The sequence below is a fragment of the Chiloscyllium plagiosum genome, chromosome 4 (assembly GCF_004010195.1).
Source record: "Chiloscyllium plagiosum isolate BGI_BamShark_2017 chromosome 4, ASM401019v2, whole genome shotgun sequence".
Taxonomy (NCBI): Eukaryota; Metazoa; Chordata; class Chondrichthyes; order Orectolobiformes; family Hemiscylliidae; genus Chiloscyllium; species Chiloscyllium plagiosum.
Window position 1 is genome coordinate 95,063,436 of NC_057713.1, and position 21,235 is coordinate 95,084,670.

General features: G+C 41.4%; 1 protein-coding gene across 2 annotated transcripts in view; it reads right to left on the reverse strand.

Annotated features, from left to right (window-relative positions):
• LOC122549212 (zinc finger protein 236-like) overlaps window positions 1-21,235 on the reverse strand; it is a 159,007-nt gene that overhangs the window by 9,090 nt on the left and 128,682 nt on the right. The window contains exons 26-29 of one of the 2 annotated variants that reach the window (XM_043688634.1): window positions 18,013-18,183; window positions 12,964-13,157; window positions 7,374-7,508; window positions 1,504-1,701 (exon numbers count right to left, since the gene is read on the reverse strand). In XM_043688634.1, coding sequence (XP_043544569.1) covers window positions 1,504-1,701; window positions 7,374-7,508; window positions 12,964-13,157; window positions 18,013-18,183 — 698 coding nt within the window. The remainder of the gene's footprint in view (window positions 1-1,503; window positions 1,702-7,373; window positions 7,509-12,963; window positions 13,158-18,012; window positions 18,184-21,235) is intronic. The other variant, XM_043688635.1, reaches the window with a different exon arrangement.

The following is a 21,235-nucleotide window of genomic DNA, read 5'->3' on the forward strand; positions in this document are numbered from 1 at the left end:
GACCTGCATGTCCTTGGCGGAGTGGGAGGGGGAGTTAAAGTGTTCAGCCACGGGGCGGTTGGGTTGGTTGGTGCGGGTGTCCCAGAGGTATTCCCTGAAACGTTCCGCAAGTAGGTGGCCTGTCTCCCCAATGGAGAGGAAGCCACATCGGGTGCAGCAGATACAGTAAATGATGTGTGTGGAGGTGCAGGTGAATTTGCGACAGATATAGAAGGGTCCATTGGGGCGTTGGAGGGAGGTGAGGGGGGAGGTGTGGCCGCAAGTTTTGCACTTCTTGCAGTTGCAGGGGAAGGTGCTGGGAGTGGAGGTTGGGTTGGTGGAGGGTGTGGACCTGACTAGGGAGTCGCAGAGGGAGTGGTCTCTCCTGAATGCTGATAGGGGTAGAGAGGGAAATATATCCCTGGTGGTGGGGTCTGTTTGGAGGTGGCTGAAATGATGGAGGATGATACGACGTATCCGGAGGTTGGTGGGGTGGAAGATGAGGACCAGTGGGGTTCTGTCCTGGTGGCGATTGGAGGGGCGGGGTTCAAGGGCAGAGGTGCGGAAAGTGGAGGAGATGCGATGGAGAACATCGTCAACTACATCTGAGGGGAAATTGCGGTCTTTGAAGAAGGAGGCCATTTGGGTTGTTCGGTAGTGGAATTGGTCCTCCTGGGAGCAGATGCGGCGGAGGCGAAGGAATTGAGAATATGGGATGGCGTTTTTACAGAGGGCAGGGTGGGAGGAAGTGTAATCTAGGTAGTTGTGGGAGTCGGTCGGTTTGTAGTAAATGCCTGTGTTGAGTCGGTCGCCCGAGATAGAAATGGAGAGGTCTAAGAAGGGAAGGGAGGAGTCTGAGACGGTCCAGGTAAATTTGAGGTCGGGGTGGAAGGTGTTAGTAAAGTGGATGAACTGTTCAACCTCCTCGTGGGAGCACAAGATAGCGCCAATACAATCATCGATGTAGCGGAGGAAAAGGTGGGGGGGTGGTGCCAGTGTAGCTGCGGAAGATGGACTGTTCCACATATCCGACGAAGAGGCAGGCATAGCTGGGGTCCATGCAGGTGCCCATACCTACTCCTTTGGTTTGGAGGAAGTGGGAGGATTGGAAGGAGAAGTTGTTAAGAGTGAGGACCAGTTCAGTCAGTCGAAGGAGGGTGTCTGTGGAAGGTTACTGGTTGGGTCGGTGGGAGAGGAGGAAGCGGAGGGCTTTGGAGGCCTTCGTGATGGGGGATGGAAGCGTATGGGGATGGAAATGTATAGGGACTGGATGTCCATCGTGAGGATAAGACGTTGGGGGCCAGGGAAGTGAAAATCATGGAGGAGGTGGAGGGCGTGGGTGGTGTCTCGAACGTAGGTGGGGACTAAGGGGGACATCCTGTTTGTACCAAGTGAGATGCTTAGTTTGCTGGAAATTATGCCAAAAAGATAAACTTGAAGAAAGGGGATGGTGCCCAAACAAAAAAAAGCGTTGCAACATTAATAGTAAATTTAACCAATTTGTCTGTGATTTTATTCAATTACCTTGAGATGGGCTGCTCGTTTGAAGGCTTTGCTGCAGACGTTGCATATGTGGATTCGTTCCTCCCCATGGGCTTCGCGGCAATGTCGACGGAGCATGGAGCCTGAAGAGAAGCTTTGGCTACAATTGGGACAGTGATTTATCTGGCCCTCATCATCTGTCTGACTGTCTTCTGTAAAACTAATCGTTGTCTCAGTTACCTAAACCAGAAGGTGCAAATTCAGTTCATGACATTAAGATCTGGTGCAAATTTTGTCAGAAAGGCAATGTACTAACAGGATCTCATTTTTTTGATTTTGCCTATTTGCATAATTATTGCTGTCACATGAGCACAACGACAAAATTGCTGCGCATATAAAATTAGACAGATTAAAGGTAAACTCGCCATAGTCATACTGGACTATAGGCTTCTCGCTCACTACTCAGAGATGACGGTTGGTGGTTTAATCTGTGGTTATCACATCTCAGATGAGGGGAAAGGTTGAGGAGGATCCTGGTAATCTTAGCTGGTGTGGGAATTGAACCCAGGCTTGTTGGCATCACTATATTGCAAACCAAGCTGACTAAAATAACTTATTTTCTGACTACTATATTCTAATCACATTTTCAGTTCTGAATGGAATCAAAAGGATCTGACACAGTATAGTTCCAGACACTATTCAGTACTTCCCAAGTAGTTATACTTCAAATATGGTGTCAAAATGCCTCAACCAGTTTCGGAGATCTCTTCCAGCCTTACACTTCCACAAGCTCCTTCAAATCTGGCTCTTAAGTAACCCTAACTTACTAACTCATCCCATCACTAGCAGCATGCCTCAAGTTGTCAAAACTCTGGAATTTACCTCCCTAAGTGATTTGGAGTCAAATTTTGTTAGATAATCATCATTGTGATTATCTACATTAAAGGTGCTAGATAAATGCATTGGTTTATGACATTTTGACATGATAGATATCCCAACTTATTGAAGCAATCACTATGTAACAAACAAGAGGTGCCTAGCTGGCTTTCAATGAGATTATTGAATTCAAATGCCACAAATAAAACTTTGACGTTAACTGATATGAATGACACAGTTATTCTTCTGGATAAATCCACAGTGGACACAGAATTATATTGATTGTCCTCATGTTCATTCAAAGCAAGTGTTTGCAGTTACACAGCATCTTTCATGTCTTCAGGACACTTCAAGGACTTCACAGAACTCCTTTAACTTCCAAAACATCTCACATAATCACAAATAGGGTATGCTGATTAAAATTTGATTAATATTCAAACACATGTACATTTGCAGCTGTCCCAACAGACAAACTGGGTCTCCGTTTAAAATTGCTTCTAAAAATATGAGAAACCCATTGTACTAACAAACAGGAAGGATCCATCATCGGTACTTTTAAAAAGATGTTACTCATTAGTTAAACATTAGCTGTTAATTTGACCATTTAGTTTTTTGGCTTCACTCCTGGATGTGAGTGTGTTTTTATACCCCACTTTCTCACCGGAACCACATGCAAATAAGCAAGGCAAGTCCCACGCCTTGAAAGCCTACCTTTGTATCTACTCAAATTTTTAATTCAAGGCATTTGTATTCCTCCTGAATCTATTAGATGTTGCCAGTTTGTTGAAAAGCTCAACTTAGTGAAACTTGCACACTGCCAGGCTGGATCTGTGGCGAGTGAGGTGAGGAACCAAGACGACAAAAATATCTACTTGACTTTGTCATTACAAGTCTGCCTTCCGCAAATGCATCTGTCCATGACAGTATCAGTGAGAGTGACCACTGCATAGTCCTTGTGGAGACAAATTACTGGCTTCACTGTGAGAATAATCTTCAACATGTTATCCTTTATCACTACCACCATGCAAAATGGGATTGACTTTGAATAGATCTAGCAATTCAAAACTGGGCATCCATTTGGTATTAGGGACCAACAACAGAACATGCCTGGCATATCTCCAACTCTAACTTTAACATCAACCCAGGGAATCTACCCTGATTCAATGAAGAGTACAAAAAGGTGTGCCAGGAGCAGCAGCAGACATTCCAAAAAAAAGGTATCAACCTATAAAGCTACAATACAAAACTAATTGCATGTCAAACAATGGAAGTACAGGCGACAGACAGAGCTAGGCAATCTCACAATCGACGGATCTGATCCAACCAATGTTCTGTAATCTTGCCACACCCAGCTATGAATGGTGGAGGATAATTAAGCAATTAAGAGGATATGGTGGCTCCACAAATATCTGCATACTCAATGATGGAGGTTACAGCACATCTAGACTGAAGTATTTGTAACCATTTTCAGCCTGAAGTACCAGTGGATGATCTACTTGTACGTCACAGATTTCAGTCTTCAGCCAATTCAATTCATTGCACTTGCTATCAAGAAATGACTGAAGATATTGTACACTGTAAAGGCTACAGGCCTGATGATATTCAAGCAATAATACTGAAGAGCTGCACTCCTGCATTAACTGCGGTCCTATCAAGCTGTTCTCGTACAGTCACAACACAACCTTATGACCAGTAATGTGGAAATTTTACAAGGTGTATCCTGGCTATAAACTATAGATTAAATCCAATTTAGCCAATAAATGAACCATCAGTCTACTCACAATCATCAGCAAAACGAGCAAAAGATTTATTAACTGTGGTAACAGGCTGAATTTTCTGTTTATGAGTTGTAGTGATTAGAACGAGATTGGGTAGGTGGATCACATTGAGTTGGAGTTTCCTGACTGAGGCGGTTATCCTGGGCCAATCAGGGAGTCCTGGCTTACAGATATAAACAAGGGTCTTGGCGATTATCCTCACTCTAAGGACTGGTGCTGAGCTACCTGGTCAGAGTTAATATACAGTTCACGCGTTAAGTAAAGGGTGTCTTGATAATGGAATACTAGTGTCTGTGGAGTTATTTCACGAGTGAACAGGTCAGAATGACCCAACTCCTGGCTCTTTACAGCATTGGTCCAAATATGAATAAAACAGCTGAACTCCAGAGGCAAGGTGAGTTCAACTATCCTTGTCATCAAGACAGAATCTGACAGAATACAGAGTCAAGGAGCCCTACAACAATGTATGTCAATGGGAATAAAAAATACAACCCTCTCCTACTTGAAATCATACTTAGCTGTTCAAAGTTTGTGCGAAGATTTGTAGCTCGGGTGCTCGTTGTTGTGGTTCTGTTCGCCGAGCTGGAAGTTTTTGTTGCAAACGTTTCGTCCCCTGGCTAGGCGACATCATCAGTGCTTGGGAGCCTCCTGCAAAGCGCTTCTTTGATGTTTCCTCCGGTGTTTATAGTGGTCTGTCCCTGCCGCTTCCGGTTGTCAGTTTCAGCTGTCCGCTGTAGTGGTTGGTATATTGGGTCCAGGTCGATGTGTTTGTTGATGGAGTTTGTGGATGAATGCCATGCCTCTAGGAATTCCCTGGCTGTTCTCTGTCTGGCTTGCCCTATGATAGTAGTGTTGTCCCAGTCGAATTCATGTTGCTTGTTGTCTGCGTGTGTGGCTACACATCAACTAGCCACGAAACGACACGACCAACTATCCTTAGTAACCGGAAGCGGCAGGGACAGACCACTATAAACACTGGAGGAAACATCAAAGAAGAGCTTCGCAGGAGGCTCCCAAGCACTGATGATGTCGCCTAGCCAGGGGACAAAACGTTTGCAACAAAAACTTCCAGCTCGGCGAACAGAACCACAACATCATACTTAGCACAAATGATAATGGTCGTAGTTGTTGGAAGTCAACCATCTCAGTCCCAGGGCATCACTCTAGGAGTTCCTCAGATTACTGTTATGAACCTGCCATCTTCTGCTGCTTCATCAATGACCTTCCTTCCATAGTGCATGATGAAGGTCATAGATGATTACTGTTATACATTGTATACTCAGATCTCCTCAGATACTGAAGCAATCCTTGCTGAAATGCAGCATCTGAACAACATTGGGCTTTGGCTAACAAGTAGTAAGTAACGGTTGCACCACACTTGTGTTAGGCAATGCCATGTCAAACAACAGACAATCTAACCATTGTCCATTGACATTCAACTGCATTGCTATCACCGAGTACCCCACTATCAACGTTGTGAGGGTTACCACTGTCCTGAAATGTAATTGGACCAGCCAAATAAATGCTGTGGCTCAAGGATCAGGTCAGAGTCAGACTACCCAAAGCTTGTCCACCATCTAAGAGGCATAAGTCAAGTGTGATGGAAATATTCTCTACTTGCCTGGAGGAGTGCAGCTCCAGCAACACAGAACAACTCAACACAGCTTAATACGATGCAGCCCATTTGACTAGCATCCCATTCATATATTCTCCATTCACTCCTTCCAATACTGGCACACAGAGGCAACGGTGCGTACTATCTGCAAGATGCTCTGCAGTGCTCATCACAACTCTTTCAACAGCATATTCCAAATGGGACAACACATCCATGCCAAGACAAGCCAAACAGAGACACACACAAGAATTCCTAGAAGCATGGCATTCCAACCAGAACTCTGTCAACACACACATTGACTTGGATCACAGTTACCACCCCCACGAGAAAAAGAACAGGAAATGACATCACCGCCGGAAATGACTTCACCACAGGAAATGACATCACTAAGGCAACCCAAACACAAATAGAAAACGGGCTATAACACCAGTGCTTTATCCAGAGGCTTACTGAAGATGTTTTAGTATGGTGACAAAACATCTGAAAACAAACCTTTCAGCTCAGTGAGCAAACCTACATCCATAGCTATGCCTTTTCAAAAAAAAATTCTTGAAGAAAAGGAGCTGATGAGTCTGATGATAAGATATATAGAAGCCTACGATAAACTAATCCAACATTTCAAATTTTCCATTGGAATGGATGTGCTTCCAATATTCCATTCTTAAGCATGGCCTTATTTTATAACACCGTGAAGATCCCTCCCAGAGTCATCACCTCCCCAAAAGGAGTCATCACCTCCCCAACAAGTATTTCAAACTTGCTGGATCAGATCATTTCCTTCAAATATCCCTGCTCTAGCCTATGTGTTCTTGCTTCTCCTAATATATACAGATGATCACCATTCACCTCTGCCTATAACTTATTCTCTATAACTCAGCAGAGTGAGTTGAACTTCTAACTCTAAAAAAACTCTCTTTGTATTGCCCTGATTTGAAGTTTTAAATTCAAGTTCAAGTATTTCAGTGGAAGATACTTCCCGGGTGTAGGCCTGAACCAACATGTGCCATTCATAAAAGCTGCATACCTTTGTGCCTTCCCATGTGACACTTTATTACAAACGTTGCTTACAGCAAAATTTATATTCTTTACCTATGTAAATTTCAATGAACTGCTCTTCACTCACCCTCTGCCACCCAGTTCTTAAACTAGCCACATGATTTTCTAAATTAAATCCTTAATTAATAGAATAAGAGATATCCTACAGTGTAGAAGCAGACCAACTGACCCATCAAGTCACATTGATCCTATTTATGCAGAGAAATTACAGAAACTACAATCATTTTCCTTAGAGTAATGAAAATCAAAGGGAACTTAATGGGGATGAAATGGGGTATACTAGTTAGGGAGAAACTGTTTCCACAGTATTATCACCGATTTAAGATAATTGGTAAAAACAAAAACAGAATAGAGAGAAGAATGTTTTTCACTCTGGAAGGAATTGTCTGAAAGAGTGTGAAAGCTGATTCAATTGCAATTTTCAGGAAAAACTGAGGTACTTATGTATTTGCAGGAATACAGGAGGAGAGTAGGGGGAGTGGGAGTAAATGGATAGCTCTATCAAAGTGTCGACATGGGGTTTCAGGGCAAATTACCTCATCTCATGATGATTCTATGATTTTATCATTTAAATTGCTGTACTGTACCTGGTATGAGGTTGTCTCATCTTGTGTACCAGCTGAATCTTGTGGTGCCTGACTGACCAATATAACCTGTGGATGAGTTGATGCAGTTTGGCCTGGGAGAGTTGCTTCAGGAACCACTGTTGGAAATTGTTGCCCCTGTTTTTGAAGAGGAAAAGATTAAATTACCAGACACAATTATATCAACAAAACAAATGTTTTGCTCCACTGTGATTAATAGTCTTGTAGATAACACTTCCATTTTCAATTCAGTCAGCATATTCTATACTAAATATTTCACTAAAAATATTTAGTATAGAATATAGGTTTTAAATATTTTAATGTCAATAACGTTGTAGCAAACAGAGATGGTGATTTTGCAATTTATGAAGAAAATCTAAGGGCACTGACATTTTAAAGTACCTGTACTTTAAAGCCACCATTCTAAAACATCACATTGAACATTATAGTCATTCTGTAGAGAACAATTCTAAAATACTAAAATTAAAAATTACACATCTGTAATGTTATTAACAGTCAGTAAATCCATCCCATCTGTGAATATTTTGCATGAAGCACATCTGGTCTATATTTTCTGTATATCATTATTAGCCTCAAATTCCTTCCTTAAAATTTAGACAATTGGGTCTTAATCATTATATTTAAATACATTTATCTTTCTGAGCTTATTTCACCATTACTCTTCTAAAACTGCTTCATGGAATTGATATGCTAAAATATTTGGCACTGCATATTATAAAAGGTTTAAATATTAAATTTATTTATGTTTATTTATTTATGTTTAAATCCCTACATGGGCTCACTCCTCCCTAACTCTATTACCTTGCATAGCCTAACAACCCTCCAAGATCTCTCCACTAATTTACTTTACATCTTTTATGCATTCATTCTTTCCATTGCACTAGTTTTTCGACTACGGAAATAGCTGCTGAGGCACTAAGCTCTGTAATGATTTTCACATCTCTCTCGCGCGCTCTCTCTCTCTCTCCCTCCCTCCTTTGAGGGCATCTTTTTGATTAAGTTTTTTTCTCATCTGCCTTAATAATCTCCTTATGTGGCTCAGTGTCAATTTTTATTTGACAATACACTGGTAAAGCAACTTGGGGCACTTTACCACACAAAAGATGCTATACAAATACAAGTTGTTACATAGAACAGTACAGCACAATACAGGCTCTTCAGCCCTCGATGTGGTGACGATCTTTTAGCCTACTCTAAAGTCAAACTAACCGACAGACCCTTCACTTTACTATTAGCCATGTGTCTATCCAAGGATGGCTTAAAAATCCCTAATGTTTCTGACTCTACTACAACTGCCAGCAGTGAATTTCATGCATCCACCACTCTGTGTGTAAAGAGCCTTCCTCCAATCACCTTAAAATTATGTCCCCTCCTAATAGCCATTTCCACCCTGGCAAAGAGTCTCAGACTATCCACTCTATCTCTGCCTCTCATCATCTTGTACATCCATCAAGTCACCTCTCAACCTTCTTCGCTCCAATGAGAAAAGCCCTAACTCCCTTAACCTTTTTTCATCAGGCATGCCCTCCAGTACAGGCAGCATCCTGGTAAATCTGCTCTTCACCGTCTCTAAAGCTTCTACATCCTTCCTATAACGAGGAGACCAGAGCTGAATACAATATTCCAAATGTGGTCTAACCAGGGCTTTATAGAGATGCAGTATGACCTCACGGTTCTTAAACTCAATCCCCCTGCTAATGAAAGCCAACACACAATATGCCTTCTTAACAACCCAATCAACGTGGGTGGCAACATTGAGAATCTATGGACGTGGACTCCAAGATCCCTCTGTTCCTCTTAATGCCAAGAATCCTCCATTTAAACATGTAATCTGCATTCAAATTAGACCTTCCAAAATTAATCGCTTCACATTTTTCCAGGTTGAATTCCGTCTGCCACTTCTCAGGCCAGCTCTGCATCCTGTCAATGTCCCAATGCAACCTACAACAACCCTCCACACTATCGACAACTCCATCAATCTTCGTGTCATCGGCAAAATTACTAACCCTTCCTTTCATTTCTTCATTCAAGTCATTTATAAAAATCACAAAGAGCAGAGGTCCCAGAACTGATCCATGAGGAACACCACTGATCACCAAGCTCCAGACCGAATACTTTCCATCTACTACCACTGTCTGTCTTCTACGGGCCAGCTGATTCTGATTCCAGACAGCCAAAATTTCCCTGTATCTCATACCTCCTTACTTTCTGAATGAGTCTACAACAGGGAACCTCATCAAATGCCTTGCTAAAATCCATAAACACCACATCCACTGCCCTACCTTCATTAGTGTGTTTTTCACATCCTCAAAGAATTCAACAAAGCTTGAGTGGCATGACCTGTCCTTCACAAAGCTATGCTTACTCTCTCTAATCAAGCTATGCTTTTTGAAATAATCATAAATCCTGTCTCAGAACCCTCTCCAATAATTTGCCTACCACAAAACTCAGACTGACTGGTCTATAATTCCCAGGTTATCCCTATTCCCTTTCTTGAACAAGGGAATAACATTTGCCACCCTCCAATCATCTCGTACCACACAGGTGGAGAGTGAGATCACAAAGTTCATTGGCAAAGGTGCAGCCATCTCTTTCCTCACTTCCCAAAATAACCTTGGGTATATCCCACCTGGCCCAGGGGACTTATCAATCCTCATGTTTTTCAAACTTTCCAGCACATCCTCCTTCTTAAGACGCACCTGTTCGAGCGCATCAGCCTGTTTCATGCTGTTCTCACACATGACAAGGTCCCTCTTTACTAGTGAATACTGAAGCAAAGTATTCATTAAGGTACTCCCCTACCTCCTCCGACTCCAGACCCAAGTTCCTTGCACTATCCCTGATCGGCCCTAACCTTCACGCTGGCCATCCTCTTGTTCCTCACATAAGTGTAGAATGCCTTGGGGCTTTCCTTAATCCAACATGCCAAGGCTTTCTCATGTCCCCTTTCAGCTCTCCTAAGGCCATGCTTCAGTTCCTTCCTGGCTACCTTGTCATCCTCTGGAGCCCTGTCTGATCCTGGTTTGACTAGATGATCCACATCTCTTGTCATCCAAGGTTCCTTCATTGTACCATCCCTTCCTTGCCACAGTGGGACAAACCTATCCAGCACTCGAACCAAGTGCTTCCTAAACAACCTCCACATTTCTGTTGTGCATTTCCCTGAGAATAGCTGCTCCCAATTTATGCTCCACAGTTTCTGCCTAAGAGCATTGTAATTCCCCCTCCCCCAATTAAATACATTATCATACTGTCTGCTCCTATCCCTCTCCATGAGTATAGCAAATGTCAGGGAGTTGTGATCACTATCACCGAAATGCTCTCCCACAGAGATGTGACACGTGATCTGGTTTGCTACCAAGCACCAAATCCAATATGGCCTCCCCTCTAGTCAGCCTATCTACCTATTGAGTCAAAAATCCTTCTTGGTTACACCTGACAAAATCTACTCCATCCAAACTATTTGTAATAAGGAGGTTCCAATCAAGATTAGGGAAGTTGAAGTCACCCATGACAACAATCTTGTTACTTCTGCACCTTTCCAAAATCTGCCTCCCAAACTGTTCCTTCGTGTCTCTGTTGCTATTGGTGGTCTATAGAAAACTCCCAATAAAGTGACTGCTTCTTTCCTGTTTTTGACTTCCACCAAAATGACTCAGTAGACATATCGATGACATCCCTTTCTGCAGCTTTAATACTATCCCTGATTATCAATGCCACTCCCCCACCGCTTTTCTCTCCCTCCCTATTTCTTTTGAAACATCTAAACCCCAGAACATCCAACAACCATTCCTGCCCTCAGATATCCAAGTCTCCGTAATAGCCAGAACATCATAGCTCCAAGTACTGATCCATGCTCTAAGTTTATCACCCTTATTCTTGAACACTTCTTGAGTTAAAATAGGAGAGAGTGAGGACTGCAGATGCTGGAGATTAGAGTCCAGAGTGTGGTGTTAGAAAAGCACAGCAAGTCAGGTGCATCCGAAGAGCAGGAGAGTCGACGTTTCAGGCATAAGCCCTTCATCACAAATAAGTGATAAAATAGACACACTTCAACCAATCACACTGACTGCAACTTTGCCCTATCAACTGTCTATCCTTCTGCACGCTGTATTTACCTGTTCACCAGCTACCCCATCCTAGGATCCATAGCTCCAGTTCCCATCGCCCTGCCAAACTAGTTTAAATCCTCCTAAAGTGCTCTCCCGCCTGGTGTTGCACCAAACAAATGTCTAATGCATAGCTCTTTCAACATTTTTTCCTACCGCTATGTAAAGCTAAACAGTACTGGAAGCCTGTCAAGTCTCACTTTTTAAAATTAGGTTTATTTTGAGCTAATAAAAATTTTGAGTTTATTTTAATATATTTGACTCCCTAAATTAAATAGAGAGTGATATGTATCCAAAAAATAGTTTTCCACAGAGCTTTATGAAGGTATGGACAACACAGTTTGAAATGATGGTGGAATCAGACACAACCGTAGCTTTTGGAGGGAATTGGAGACAAACTTGTAAAGAAAAAAATCGAGTGCTGGAGGGAAAAAGCAAGTGGATTGGGACTAATTGGATAGATATTTTTAAAATGATGGCTTGAATGGCCCTCTTTTTACCTGTGTGATTCTAAATTTAAGTCTACAATCTCTGTTCTTGGTCACATGTAGCACATAATGTTGATAGCTCCACATCTTCCTTATGCTTGCCTTTGAAATGTAATGTGGAATTAGTTTTGTTTAAACCATAACTATGTTCTGCAGTCATTTACTGCATCAAGTTCTGTGCTTTTGGTTGAAAAGTGATTCCTGTAACAACTTACTAAGTTATATGCTTGAAGATTTAAGACATTTCAACATTAATGAATTTTTTGAAAGTTCGCTATCTTTTTCAATGGAGGAAGCATGAAGTACTGGATGAAACTTCAATGTGATATTCTTGAGACAAGTGAATTGCTAAGGAAATATTGGATACATCTCTACAACTGTCCTATCCAGCAAAAAAATAGAAAAACATCTAGTTTTAATCAGGCGTCTTCAACTATCTGGCCCCCAAGCTCTGGAATTCCCTTCTTAAAACCTCTTTGTTTAGCTTTCCTACTTTAAATATATTATTTTAAAACGCTTTCTTTGACTAAGTGCTTGATCACTTGTTCTAACATTTCATTATGTAGTAGTGTCTACAATGCCTATGTGGAGCATCTTTGGATTTTATTTTTTCATTAAGGTGGTGTATAAGTACACAAGGTTCTGGATTAGTGGTGCTGGAAGAGCACAGCAGTTCAGGCAGCATCCGAGGAGCAGGAAAATCGACGTCAATGGCGATCAGAGTGGAAAAGTGTGGTGCCTGACAAAGGGCTTATGCCTGAAATGTCGACTCTCCTGCTCCTGACTGGCTGTGCTGGCACCACACTCTTCGATTTTGTTGCATATTGAGGAAAGTACTGATATTTGCTGCTGGAAATCTGAGTCACAGACCACAAAACCTATCATAAGTATCAATATACTCTCAGCTATTAAATGAAACATTTTAAAATAATGAATACATTAATGTTTGGAAGTGTCCTGTTGGTTCAGCCTTACCTGAGCAGCTATGTTGAGTGTGACTGTGTCTAGACCAGCAGACAGCATGCTTTGGGTGTCAGTCAAAGTAAGAGTAACACTGCCATCTCCACCCATATTAGCAGACGACATCTCAAGATTCTGGGTAGGGACAGTAGTTTGGGAAAGGGATGTAGTGAGGGAAGATGCCAAATTGTTCGCAGTTGAACTCAACCCTATAAGTGATGCAAACAAATACTGAATCAGTTCCTGTATCTCTATGGAACATAGAACACATGGTGAGCAAAATACTTTCATTCATCATTCATTAATTTTCCTCTGGACAATATTTACAATCCTAGAACTTTTACCTTGAGCTAACAAGATATCTGATTCAAGATGCCCAACAAATGCCAGAAAATATCCAAAGAGATTTTTACTATTAGCAGCATGTTTCAACCAGTAACCCTTTGAGGTTATAATACATGAGACACACAGTACTAGAAGTTTTGTTAGATGGCTGTAGGACCCTGTTAACTTTCATACTTGTTAACTATTCTAGATCTGGACTAACACTATAAATTACTATTGGCTAACTAACTGTTAAATAAGTGTCTACAATGCACAGTTTTGGACCTGATCTTGTATTGCTCACCAGTTACTCACCACAATCATTCCTAATAAAGTTAAATACATTTATGAAAGTTTGGCTTGTGACAATCAAAACGTTTTAACTTTATAATGGACTAAAGGCAAACAAGAGATGAGGACTGGGCGGTCTGCATCAAAGGGCTTTAAAGGAAGTAGCTGCAGAGATATATAGGAGGCATTGGTCAAAATACCCAAGACCTCACTGGATCCCGGTTGGATTCCAGCAGATAGGAGAACTGTCAATATGGCGCCATTATTCAAGAAGGGAGGGAGACAAAAAGCAAGAAACTATAAGCCAGTTAGCCTCACATTGGGAAAATGCAAGTCCATTATTAGAAAGAAATAACAGAGCATTTTAAAAATACTTAATGCAATTAAAGAGAATCAACATGGTTTTGTGAAAGGGAATTGATATTTAACAAATTTGCTAGAATTCCTTAAGGATAGAACAAGTAAGGTGATGAACAAGAACTGTTAGATGTGTATTTGGATTTTCAAAACCGCATTCAATAAAGTGTCATTTGAAAAGTAATTACACAAGAGCCCACTGATTTTTATTTTGGGGGGGGTGGAAGGTACGGCGATGTATTACCGTTTTTTGAGGATTGGTTAACACACAGAAAACAGATTTGGGATTTTAGGTTTAAAAGATGTAACTAGTGAAGTACCACAAGGATTACTGCTAAATTGCCCATAGAGTTAGGTGTAGGGGTACATGTAGGGGAATGGGTCTGGGTGGGTTGCTTCGGATTGTCGGTGTGGACTTGTTGGGCCGAAGGGCCTGTTTCCACACTGTAAGTAATCTAATCTAATTAACTAATTGAGACCTTACACTTATTAATGATAGAGGAAAAGGCACAGTATATCTAAATTTGCTGATGACACAAAAATAAGTGGAAAGGCATCTTGTGAAGAGGGCATAAGGAAACTGCAAGGGGCTATAGACAGGTTAAGCAAGTGGGGAGAAACTTGGCATATGTATTATAAGTATTCTTTGTTAGGAAGAATCAAAAGGCAGACTATTATTTAAATGGACAGCGGTTCCATCAAAAAACCCAGAGAAATTTGGGTGTTCTTGTACATGAAACACAAAAAAGTTAGCATGGAGGTGCGGTGAGTGTTTAAGGCAACAAATGGAATTCTGGGCTTTATTATCAGGGGAATGGAATTTAAAAACAGAGAAGACTTGTTCCAACAATACAAGGTGTTGTTGAGGTTGCACTGTGTTCAGATTGGTCCCCATATTTAAAAAAAGGATATACTAGTACTGTTCAAAAGTGATCCACTAGACTGATTCCTGGGATGAATTGATTGACTTATCAAGAACAGCTAAACAGGTTAGGCCTATATTCAGAGTTTAGAAGAATCTTATTCAAATATACAGGATTCAGATGGGGCTTGACAGAGTAGATGCTGAGGAGTTGTTTCCATGGAAAGCGAATCTTGAACTTGGGACATAGTTACAGAATAAGGGGACACGTGTTTAAAACTGAAATGCAAAGGAATTTCTTCTTCCAGAGGTTAAGGAATGTCTGGAATTACTATTCAGAGAGTTGTACAGGCTAGATCACAGAAAGCATTTAAAGAGGAGGTAGGGTCAATTACCTCAGTTTGCTGGTTTATGATGCACATTGACGCCAATAGCCTGGGTATAATTAGCATGGTTACCATAAAGGTGTACTGACCCTCAGGTTAAATCAGAATCAGTTATCTTTGGTAATGAGGTAACAGCGCTATGGTCCACGAGGAGGGAAGTAGTGAGAAATGACGGAGGAGGAATCTGGGAGAAAGGGATCACAAAGGACCTGGTGCTCAACAGGAAGAAGAGGGAGTATCTGAGATTCTTCAGTTGGTGAGTAGTGGGAAAGTTTGAATAAGTGGTTCCTACTTTCCTGCATTCGTAGAAAATGATGAAAAATGTGTTGCTGGAAAAGCGCAGCAGGTCAGGCAGCATCCAAGGAGCATAAGAAGGGCTTATGCCCGAAACGTTGAATCTCCTGCTCCTTGGATGCTGCCTGACCTGCTGCGCTTTTCCAGCAACACATTTTTCAGCTCTGATCTCCAGCATCTGCAGTCCTCACCTTCTCTTAGTAGAAAATGCCTTTGTTTTGCAACTCCAGGGAAGCTCTGAACGATGTCAAATTCTAGTGTGCTGTTTGGTTTTTTTCCCTCTTCAAATGCTGTACAGACTGTTCTAGAACCTTCTGTACATACTTTTGATAATGTTTCTTTAAATGAATAAAGTATATTTTTGTAATAATAAAACTGGTTCCTATTTTATTGCTTGTAGTTTAGGAAGCAGTCACACCCCTTAGATTAACTAGCTCAAATTCAGTCAGTGGTCTGTGATAGGAGAGTGTGACTACGAACAAGGCAAATAGAGGGACCCAGGAGGTAGTACTGAAGAAGCCTCAGCCCTTGAGCTTGTCTAAAGGTTTGAGATTCTTGCTCTCTGTGTCGATGAGACTGGAGGCTTTAGGAAGGAAGTGCAAACTAACCACAGCACTGCCGTACAGGAGGCCATTCAAGAGGTGGGAGAAAGGAGAAATGTTGTAATGGGAGGTGTACAGTCAGTGGAATAGACTCTGTTTTCTGTGGCCACAATCAAAAGCCCCAAGGGCCCTGTTGCTTTCCTGGTGCCTGGGTTCATGATATCTCATCTGGGCTGCAGAATAACTTGGGGAAAGATCCTGCTGTCGTTGTCCATATAGGTACCAATGACATAGGTAGAAAGAGGAAAGTGATCCTGAGGGAATACGAACAGTCGAGGCTAAATTATAAAGCAGAACCAAAAAAGGTAATAATCTCTGGATTACTACCTGAGCCACAACAAGAATGAAGCGGTAAATGCGTGGCTTATTGATGATTTGGGGAAAACCAGGTTTGAATTCATGTGACATTGGAACCAGTACTGGGCAAGAAGGGAGCCATTTGAAAAGACAAGCTCCATCTGAATCATGCTGGAACCAGAATCCTGGCAAATTGCATAACCAGGGCTACAGATAGGGCATTAACCTAAATAGTGGATTCAGTGCATGGAAATTTTAAAAGAAGGGGTGGGAGAGCTTGGCAGAGGTTATTAATGTTTCCACACCAAGTGTTTGGTTAGAGACTATAGAAAGGCTCAAGAATCTAACTTCAGGCACAGCTGACGTGGTGACAACTATGGAGAACAGGGGGCAGTCAATGCACAGCTTAGGGTGTTGTACTTAAATGCATGCAGTATACAAAACAGGTTAAATGAGCTTGTAACACTGATTAAATTGGCAGGTGTGATGCTGCACGTATCACAGAGATGTGGTTGCAAGAGTTCAGAGCTTGGACATCCATGTCCTACTGAAAGGACAGGTAGATGGGCAGAGTGGCAGAAGGTGTGGGGTAGCCTTGTTAGTAAGAAACTAAATTAAAAATTGATAGCAAGTGATACAGATTCAGATGGCACTGAATCTATGTGGGTAGAGTTGAGGGAGCACAAAGGAAAAAAAGACCTTGATGGGAGTTATGTACAGTAGTCAGGATTTGGGGAAGAAAATAAATCAGAAAATAGACAAGGCACGTAAAAAACTACAATAATCATGGGAGACTTCAATATGCAGGTGGACTGGGAAAAGATTGGTCGTGGACCTCAAGAAAAGGAATTCTTAGAACATCTACAAAATGATTTGTTGGAGCAGCCTGTGGTAGAGCTGACTAGGCAACAGGCAATTCTGAATTTGTTGATGTGTAATGAAGACTTGATTATGGAGCTTAAGGTGAAAGAACCCCTAATGGGCAGTGGCCACAGTATGATAGATTTCAGCCTGCAGTTTGAGAGGAAGAAACTGGAATCAGATGTAACAGTATTACAATTCAGTAAAGATAACCACAAAGATATGAGGGTGAACCTGGCCAGAACTGATTGCAAGGAGAGCACAGCAGGGAAGACAATGGAGCAGCAATGGCAGGAATTTTGGGAGGCACAACAAAAATTCATCGCAAGGAAGAATAAATATACGAAGGAGGAGAGGACAAGGCAACAATGGCTGACAAGGAAAGTCAGGGACAGCATACAAGCAATAGAAAAAGCAAGCAATCTCGTGAAAATTAGTGGGAATCCAGAGGATTGGGAGGCCTTTACAATCAGCAGAGGACAACTAAAGAAGCAATAAAGGGGTGGGGTGGGCTGGGAGAAGAGATGAAATATGAGAGTAAACTAGCTAATAATATTAAAGAAGACTGCAAGAGTTTTTAAAAAAAAGATATCTAAAAAAGGTAAGAGAGTCAAGAGTTGATGGTGGACTGCTGGTACATGAGGCTAGAGTAGTAGTAATTGGGATCAAAGAAATGGCGGATGAACGAAATAGATACTTCGAATCAATTTTTATAGTGGAAGACACCTGAAGCATACCTGAACTTCAACAGAGTCAGAGGTGAGTGTAGTGGTTATCACTACGTCAATACCTGGTATGTTGGCACTTGTAGTATTAAGGCTGGATCCCTGATTCAGAATTTGATCATTGCTGATAGTCAATGTGGCAGTACTAGGTTGATTATTCACTGATGTTTCCAATTGGATCCCTCCATTCATTTCACCATTACCAGTACTGCCATGCTGCTGAATGATATCCTGACCTTATAGGGAAAGAGAAAGAAAGGGTTAGAAATTTTGAAATAATCTTGAAAAGCTCAAAATAATAAATTAGACATTTTCAAAACTGATTTATTATATTTTAATTAAGTATATTTTCCTCTATAATTTCACTTCAAACAACGTGAATGGATTAATTCACACTCATTACAAACACTTTGTAATTATAGTTATGGATATAAGACAGTGCAAAATTAGTGTTTGCTGTGTATGTGCTAAGTATGATGAACTGTCTTTTAACAGTCTGATCACATGACATCATGATGCTGTCAGCAGCCATGAAACAGTTTCATCTAACCTTGCTGCCTGCAGAATGAACACCTCCCTAATAAAGCTTCTACTGCTGTTAAACACTTGGGTCTCCTGATTCTTTGTGAAATGTAATGCAAATGGAAAACTGCCAACAAGGAAAAAAACTGCTTTGAGATCCACTAGGTAAATCCCACTAATGCTTTGAAGAAAACACAATCATGGTCCTTACAGCAGACCTTGGAGGCACTTCAATAAATAGAAGAAATTAAAAGACTCCATCACTGTATCAAATTAGGTACAGTCAGCGAGACATTTAAAAAAAAATAACTCTCCAGAAAAACCTCACTACAATCTTCACCCTGAAGGGCCACTAAGCATCAAGAACACTATCTGAAGGGTATATATTGAGCTAGAGGTATAGACTTGAAGAAACAGAAATACCTTGTTTCAAATGGAAAGAAAAGGAGGAAATGCTAAGAATTAAAGCAGATATAGTCATCGATGTTGCGCCAACCTGTGAAACCAATCCGATGCCCATCTAACCTACACTATTTCATTTTCGTCTATATGTCTATCTAATGACCATTTAAATGCCCTTAAAGTTGGCAAGTCTACTACTGTTCTACCTTTGACATCTGTCATATATCTATCACCCCTCAATTTAAAGCTATGTCCTCTCATTCTAACCATCACCATCTGAGGAAAAAAAGACACTCACTGTCTACCCAATCTAATCCTCTGATTGTCTTATAGGTCACAATTTAAGTCACCTCTCAATCTTCTTCTCTCTAACGAAAACAGCCTCAAGTCTCTCAGCCTTTCCTTGTAAGACATTCCCTCCATACCAGGCAGTATCCTAGTAAATCTCCTCTGAACCGTTTCCAAAGCTTCCACATCCTTCCTACAATGCGGTGACCAGAAATGTATGCAATACTCCAAGTACGCCATACCAGAGTTTTGTACAGCTGCAGTATGACCTCATGGTTCCGAAACTCAATCCCTCTGCTAATAAAAGCTAACACACTGTATGCTTTCATAACAATCCTATCAACCTGGGTGGCAACTTTCAGGGATCTATATACCTGAACACGGAGATCTCTCTGATCATCTATACTACCAAGAATCTTACCATTAGCCCAGTACTCTGTATTCCTATTACTCCTTCCAAAGTGATTCACCTCACACTTTTCACATTAAACTCTCAGCCTAGCTCTGCAGCTTATCTATGTTCCTCTGTAATCTACAAAACCCTTCATCACTATTCACAACTCTACTGACCTTAGTGTCACCTGCAAATTTACTAACCCATCCTTTTACACTCTCATCTAGGTCATTTATAAAAATGACAAACAGCAGTGGACCCAAAATAGATCCTTGCAGTACACCACTAGTAACTGAACTCCAGGATGAACATTTCCCATCAACCACCATACTCTGTCTTCTTTCAGCTAGCCAATTTCTTATCTAAACCACTAAAATCACCCCAATCCCATGCCTCTGTATTTTATGCAATAGCCTACCGTGGGGAACCTTATCAAATACCTTACTGTAATCCATATACACCACTGCAATCGTTTTACCTTCATCCACCTGTTTGGTTACCTTCTCAAAGAACTCAGTAAGGTTTGTGAGGCACGACCTACCTTTCACAAAACCATGTTGACTATACCTAATCAACTTATTCCTTTCTAGATGATTATAAATCCAATCTCTTATAACTTTTTCCAACATTTTACCCACAACTGAAGGAAGGCTCACAGGTCTATAATCACCAGGGTTGTCTCTACTCCTCTTCTTGAGCAAGAGAACAACATTTGCTATCCTCCAGTCTTCTGGTGCTATTCCTGTAGACAATGACGACAAAGATCAAAGCCAAAAGCTTGGCAATCTCCTCCCTGGTTTCCCAGAGAATCCTAGGATAAATCCCATCCAGCTCAGGGAACTTATCTATTTTTACACTTTCCAAAATTGCTAACACCTCCTCCTTGTGAACCTCAATCCAATCTAGTCTAGTAGCCTGAATCTCAGTGTTCTCCTCGACAACATTATCTTTTTCTAGTGTGAATATTGATGAAAAATATTCATTTAGTGCTTCCCCCATCTCCTCTGACCCCACGCACAACTTCCCACTACAATCTTCGATTGGCCCTAATCTTTTATTTCTGGTATACCTATAGAAAGCCTTAGGGGTTTCCTTGATCCTATCTGCCAATGACTTCTCATGTCCCCTCTTGGTTCTTCTTAGCTCTCTCCTTAGGAAGTTCCTGGCTAACTTGTAACTATCAAGTGCCCTAATTGAGCCTTCACATCTCATCCTAACATAAGCCTTCTTCTTCCTCTTGACAAGAGATTCAACTTCTTTAGTAAACCACGGCTCCCACGCTCGACAACTTCCTCCCTGCCTGACAGGTACATACTTATCAAGGACCCACAGTAGCTGCGCCATCCTATGCATCCTAAATCTTGCCTTATCGCATCGTAATTGCCTTTCCCTAGCGATAACTCTTATCCTGCGGTGTATACCTATATCTTTCCATTGCTAACGTAAATATAATTGAATTGTGGTCACTATCACCAAAGTGCTCATCCACTTCCAAATCCAACACCTGGCTGGGTTCTTTACCCAGTGCCAAATTTAATGGGGCCTCACCCCTTGGTGGCCTCTCTACATACTATGTCAGGGAACCCTCCTGCACACACTGGACAAAAACTGACCCATCTAAAATACTTGAATTTTAGTATTCCCAATCAACATTTGGAAAGTTGAAATCCCCAATAACAACC